At 43.1% G+C, this 7,114-nt stretch overlaps 1 protein-coding gene across 1 annotated transcript; it reads left to right on the top strand.

Moving 5' to 3' along the window:
* The first annotated feature begins 5,221 nt into the window (after window positions 1-5,221).
* LOC100988821 (olfactory receptor 5AU1) lies at window positions 5,222-6,420 on the top strand. The gene has a single exon (XM_003804745.4). It carries the CDS (start codon window positions 5,260-5,262, stop codon window positions 6,346-6,348), a length of 1,089 nt encoding a protein of 362 aa, XP_003804793.3. The 5' UTR covers window positions 5,222-5,259; the 3' UTR covers window positions 6,349-6,420.
* The last annotated feature ends 694 nt before the right edge of the window (window positions 6,421-7,114 follow it).

Genomic DNA, 7,114 nt, shown 5'->3' with positions numbered 1-7,114 from the left:
AAACAAAAACAAAACAAAACCCCAAACACAAATCTTTTTCCTTGTCTCAGTTTGTGCTTTTTTAAAATTTAAGTTCAGTTCCTACCTATATTCATGCCCTTTTGGCCACATCTTCAACTCCAAGTTTACATAAACTCAAGAATAATGATAGCTAATATTTACTATGATAGACTGTGATCTATTATGCTAAATCTTTTGCAAAGATGGCAATTCTTCTGACTGACACTGTTGTGGCTAACAGTTCTTCACAATGCTATGTGTACATGCCATTGCCACCATCAAGAGATAGAGTCTGTTTTCTTTCCTCCTTGCATCTGTGCTGGCCTTTTGACTTTCTTTGACCAGTAGAATGCAGCCCAAGTGACCTTGGTGACTTCTGTAGACGAAAATTACAATGTCTGATAAGAAAACATACACTGGATGAGATTAACAGCAGATTTAGAAAGGATACAGTAGACTTCAACAACAGTATCCACCAATTTGACCTAATTGGTTGTTATAGACCTAATTGGAAAGTTATAGATAAAACATTCCACTCAACATTTCAAGTCGAAATAGAACATTCAAGTGGACATAGAACATTCACCAAGACAGATCATATTCTGGGCCTTAAAATAAGTCTCAATAAATTCAAAAGTATCAAGTCATAGAAAGTGTATTCTCTGACCATATGCTATTAAATTAAAAACGAATGACAGAAAGATCCCTAGAGGATTCCCAAATATTTGGAAACTATGTAAGATGCCTCTGATTTTATTATAATCTTGAAGAGTTCCAGAGTCCAGCCTTAAGATGCCTGGAAGCTTCTGTATCTCTCTTTGGGCCCTGAGCCACCATGTGATGAAAAGTCTGATAATTCTGCTGAAGATACTATGAAGGGAAAGGTCTAGGCAGCCTCCAGCTATTCCAGCCCGTCACACTGAAGTATGTGAGTGAAGCCATACCGAACCATCCAGCCCCAATTGAGGCTCTAGATGACTGTAGCTGCATGCGTAACTTCAGGTGACATCAGCAGTCTAACCACTCAGCTGAGCCCAGCCAAGATTACAGATATTTGAGCAAATATGTGATTGGCTTAAAACGTTGAGTTTTAGCGTGCTTTGTTAAGCAGTAATAAATAAGAAATGTTTATTGTGGGGATCATTACAAATGTTGTCTTATTAAATTCAGTCTTATCAACAGGTATATGAGGTGGGTACTATTATTATCCACATTTTACAGGTGAGAAAAATGAGTATCAGCAAAGTTAATAAACTTTCTAGATGTCACCTAGCTAACAAATTGTTAAGCAGGGATTTGACAACAAGCTGTCTGATTTCAAAGCTGTACTGCACATTAAAACAGTTATAATGGTATTCCATATGTACAAAAAATGTAGACAGGAAGATATAAAAAGAGACTGAAAACAAACTTCTGTAGATGAAAACTGCAGTGTCTGATATGAAAACATACACTGGATGAGATTAGCAGCAGATTAGAAAGACTCAAACAACAATATCAACCAACTTGACCTAATTGGCAGTTACAGATAGAACACTCCACTCAACAAAACAGAATATATATTCCTTTCAAGTGGACATAGAACATTTCCCAAGATAGGTCCTATTCTGGGCCTTAAAGTAAGTCTCAATAAATTCAAAAGTATCAAGTCATACAAAATGTATTCTCTGACCATATGCTTTTAAATCAGAAATCAATAACAGAAAGATACCTAGAAAATTCCCAAATATTTGGGAACCACATAACATGCCTCTAACTTTACTATAATCCTGAAGGGCAAGAAGGTCCTCAGCTCTCATCTACAGCACAAATGTACATTGGGTAACTGGCATAGAAGAAAGAAAAACCTGGTTTTCCAGTGTCGAGGAAATACAGATAATCACGGAAGAGTTAAGTTTAGAGTGAAGGTGGAGTAGTGTTTTGGGGCGAATGAGCGCCATGTTTGCAGGGATCTGTGTGGATCTAGTCCCCTCATTCCCAGTTTCCCAGCCACTTGTTTCCTCATGGGTAGACTCTCAGAGATGCTAGCAACTTTTCAAACACTTTAATGGGCCTTCATGGGGCTAATTAGTCCCACTTCCTCACCTGCCTTTTAAACTTTAATCAGTGAACACATCCTCCTCCCCAGTGGTGAGCTGCTGGGCTGCCAGGGGAAAAGATGGCTCTGGGGTGGCTCCTGCCAGCACAAGATCAGCTGTGAGGAGCTCACAGGGAGTGGGGCTGCCTCACACCTCTGACAACGTGAAAGACTAAAGTCGGTGACAGGCTCTGATCCCCAGACTCAGTCTATGAATGCAGAGTCTGGCTTTGTCTTTGCTGTGTTTCCATGGAAGACTTGTGTTCTGACCCCTACAGCAACAGCTCTGACATCAAGCCAGGTGCTTTGCTGGAATTACGTGGTTTGCTGAAGGACATCTGAAGCAACTTTGAAGGAAGAAATGCTCTGGTGTTAGATTATCATCAGGTAGTAACCCAGATTTCCGGAAATGGTTAACCACAGATAGGTCTTCTGGAGGGAAGAGCATGTCCAGGATGACCATCCTACCCACAGGCTCATTTCCCAGGACATGGACAAATCCAGCAAGCTAGGAAGAGATATGTATATGTGGCTCAGGAAGATCTGTCTGCTCCTGCAAGTACCCCATGGTTTAGTGTTTCTCAGAGTGAGGTTCAGAGACCTCCTGTCTCAGTCAGAATCACCAGACTTTGGGGCCAAGCTATAGACTTATTGGATCAAATTTTCCGTGGGTTGGGACCTGGAATCTGCACATGTAACAAGCTTCTCCTGTGAACCTTGGGCAAGGCAGCTTACTGTTTAAGATCCATTGTTTGGGATCACTGTCGCTCAAGGAATCTCACTGGCTGCTTTTCTTGGCTGCCTGCCCTTCATATCCACATGTGCTCTCACTGTGCTATCCCAGGGATGGGGGCAATGAGTTGGGTATAAACAGAGCTTCTTTCCTATGCCTCCCTCATCCACAGACCCCAGGCATTTGCTCTCACTCTTATGCACTCCACTCCATAATCCACTCCCATATGATAAGATCACCTTTAAGTTTTCCTCCTACATTTCATTCACAGGTACAAACTATAGCCAATAGAAATAGTGGTAATTCCAGCATCCTTTGAACAACTCTCAGAGATGCCAATTTCTCCATAATCCTTTCCTTGAGTCACTCTGTATTCTTAAGAATTTTGAATTTAGTGCAGATTGGAGAAGAGAGATGAAAGAGGAAAGGGGAGCAGAAGAGAGAGTGTGGGTTTAAAGTAAATGATAAATCTGGAGGCTCTGATCAGCTATCCACTGTATTACCCACCACCCTACCCCATGCCATCCCACCACTCCACCCCAGTGTATGCTTCCTGCCTCATCCACACTGTCCGGAGCATTGCACATATTTCTATTTTTCTCTTCTTTTGTTCTTTTAATCAGAGAGATACTTGCAGACCTATTACCTAAATTGAAACAGCCCACCAAGGAAAGAAGATGGGAAGCTGGGTCTGAAAATTCTACTCCACTCCTAATGACCACCTTTCTATTTTCTTAAAGTGCCTGCAAGTTATTTCCACTCTGGGAGTTTTACAGTCATTTATCTGAATTCCTCTAATTTGCCTTGAAGTCGAATTGGCCTTTGTCACCAATGGCGCCAAAGACATTTGCAACCTAAATCTAGGACTGCCCACATTCTACAATAGTGAGATTTATTATAAAATGACAGCTGTTAGAGTAAGGATAGCTGAATGTTACATCTAAGTGACATGAAATAAGTCACAGAATTGCATTCCATGAGTTCTAAAAGCAGTTGCTAATGTTCTGTGTTCAAATTTGCACTTATATTTTGTGTCTCAATTTTATTAGGGCATGTTACCTCTTTGGGCATTTCTAAAAGCCTTTTTCTTGTCACCAGTCACAGTATTCTATCAACACAAATGGTGCCTCATTCCCTGCCTGACAACTAAATTTAGTTATACATATGTCCAGAATCTTCTCCTGCCCAGGTAGTTTGATGATTCTGGAAATTATGTCATTGGAATTCGTCAGAATGTTTGCTTGCTCAATCCAGCTCTTTCCTCTCCAAATTCTCCCAACACTTTTCACAGGTGTGTTATTCGCTTACTCTCCTCAGGGCAGGATGAGGCAGCTCACTTTTGCCCCTTTTTGTCCTACTCAGCCACATCTGTTGGCTTCAAAGTCTTTGTAACTGAGAGTCTTCACCCAAGAGCACAGGGTGCTTAACTGGCTCAGCACCCAGAGGTAACTTGGGAAGACACGTGGTAGAGGAGCCAATGGGACAGAGGAGAGTGTGGTGTTTAGGTGATGCATTCAAGCTTTGTTCACTCTCTAAATAGAAAAGGCATTTTCACAAAGACTCACTCACTTCGTTCCTTTCCTACTGGCCATAACATCCTCTGAGCCCAGGGTGATTTTGTTCTCTGGAAATGATGGGCAGCTTTATGGATGATGAGGAGACTCTCCCGTTGGTGGAGGCTCCCACATGCAGTCTTACTACCTCCGTCTCTGCACACTCTCAGCCCTTGTTACCTTAAGTATTCACATTATTGCCTGGGTAGTGCTGATTTCACAGGGCCAGTCTTATAGCTGACCCATCAGCCATCTACAGCCTCTCTGAAAGCCTGTTTAGTCATGCTTGCGTAGCACGTGTGTCTCTGTCTATACTGTTAGGTGGTAGGTTGCTTGCTAAGCTTTGTTTTGGGTTCATCTCATTTATCATGTTTATTTAGGTTTTGGATCTATCTTCTTAGTGAGCATGCTCATAGCTAACCTTCTTTGAACTTCCTCAACGTGCTGGAATTTGTTCAACTTCTCTGCATGAAATAACTCATTGAATTTTTATAATAATCTTTATAGACAGTTGCTATTATCCCTATTTCACAGATGGAAAAATGGAAACTCAGAAAGGTAAAGTAACATTCCCAAGATTACACAGCTAGTTAATGGCAAAGTCCTAACTTTGAACCTTAGCAGTCTGATACCACAGTATGTGTGGCTTAAACACAAAATATACTGTCTGTAGAATATAAGCTTCCCAAGGTCAGGCACTCTTGAATTCCTGATAGGGAGAACACAGAGCTAAGCAAATGGAAAACTATGAATATATACTTGGTGAGTGACTGTTTCATTACTTAGAATTTTTAAGATCCCCAAGACCAATTGTAGATATTTCTCTTATATTTTCCATTGCTGCTTAAGTAATGCTTACCAACTAACCAAGCAACCAAGGAGAGAAGATCCTCTCTATGACAGAGTTTCATCTGCAAAGCCAAATGCCCTCAATAAGACTCATCTTCAGAAGGCTGTCCTTAGGCAGAATTAAACCCAGTCAGAGCCCCAGGTGTTCAACCTCATTTATGGTGGTGCCTTCTTTCTCCATCGCAGAGCACTGGAGAAGGATGAAAGGGGCAAACCTGAGCCAAGGGATGGAGTTTGAGCTCTTGGGCCTCACCACTGACCCCCAGCTCCAGAGGCTGCTCTTCGTGGTGTTCCTGGGCATGTACACCGCCACTCTGCTGGGGAACCTGGTCATGTTCCTCCTGATCCATGTGAGTGACACCCTGCACACACCCATGTACTCCCTCCTGAAGAGCCTCTCCTTCTTGGATTTCTGCTACTCCTCCACGGTTGTGCCCCAGACCCTGGTGAACTTCTTGGCCAAGAGGAAAGCGATCTCTTATTTTGGCTGCATGACTCAGATGTTCTTCTATGCGGGTTTTGCCACCAGTGAGTGCTATCTCATCGCTGCCATGGCCTATGACCGCTATGCCGCTATTTGTAACCCCCTGCTCTACTCAACCATCATGTCTTCTGAGGTCTGTGCCTCGCTGATTGTGGGCTCCTACAGTGCAGGATTCCTCAATTCTCTTATCCACACTGGCTGTATCTTTAGTCTGAAATTCTGCGGTGCTCATGTCGTTACTCACTTCTTCTGTGATGGACCACCCATCCTGTCCCTGTCTTGTGTAGACACCTCACTGTGTGAGATCCTGCTCTTCATTTTTGCTGGTTTCAACCTTTTGAGCTGCACCCTCACCATCTTGATCTCCTACTTCTTAATTCTCAACACCATTCTGAAAATGAGCTCGGTCCAGGGCAGGTTTAAGGCATTTTCCACCTGTGCATCCCACCTCACTGCCGTCTGCCTCTTCTTTGGCACAACACTTTTTATGTACCTGCGCCCCAGGTCCAGCTACTCCTTGACCCAGGACCGCACAGTTGCTGTCATCTACACAGTGGTGATCCCAATGCTGAACCCCCTCATATACTCTTTGAGAAACAAGGATGTGAAGAAAGCTTTAATAAAGGTTTGGGGTAGGAAAACAATGGAATGATTTCTCAATGCATTACCACATATCTTTAGAAAGTCAAGGGAACTTTTACCTTAGGTGGTGTCACCCTGAGCACATTCCCATGCCCGCCCCTGTGAATATTGGGCATGCCCTCTGGTCTGCAGGTTCTTCTGCATCTACCTGCCACAGAAGAAATGATGGTGTCCTAGAGACTAAGAAGTGAGAAGGGTGTGTCTGCTTGTTGCATAATTCAACCTGTTGGCAAGATTTAGTAATCCATGTTGAGATGCTTCATTCATTTTTCCCAGTTAGTGTATTTCCTTTCCTTTCCCACCCTCCCTCCCTCCCCGCCTCCCTTCCTTCCTTCCTTCCTTCCTTCCTTCCTTCCTTCCTTCCTTCCTTCCTTCTTTCCTTCTTTCCTTTCTCTCTCTCTCTGTCTCTCTCTCTCTCTCCACCCCCGAGGCTGGAGCACAGTGGCATGAACATTGCTCATTGCAGCCTCAACCTCCTGGCCTCAAGCGATCCTCCTGCCTCAGCCTCCTGAGTAGCTGGGACTACAGGTGCATGCCACCACACCTGGCTAAATTCCTGATAGGGAGAACACAGAGCAAATGGAAAACTATGAATATATATTTGGTGAGTGACTGTTTCATTACTTAGAATTTTTAAGATCCCCAAGACCAAATTGTGGATATTGCTCTTATATTTTCCATTGCTGCTTAGGTAATGCTTGTCAGCTAATCAACCAGCCAACCAAGGAGAGAAGACCCTCTCTATGACAGAGTTTCATCTACAAAGCCAAATGCCC

This window comes from Pan paniscus, chromosome 15, assembly GCF_029289425.2.
Source record: "Pan paniscus chromosome 15, NHGRI_mPanPan1-v2.0_pri, whole genome shotgun sequence".
NCBI classification, from domain to species: domain Eukaryota; kingdom Metazoa; phylum Chordata; class Mammalia; order Primates; family Hominidae; genus Pan; species Pan paniscus.
This window is presented reverse-complemented; position numbering and strand designations above follow the sequence as displayed.

What these genes read in the sequence shown, in the direction of transcription:
- LOC100988821 (XM_003804745.4), top strand. Translation starts at nt 5,260, where the DNA reads ATGACAGAGTTTCATCTGCAAAGCCAAATGCCCTCAATAAGACTCATC.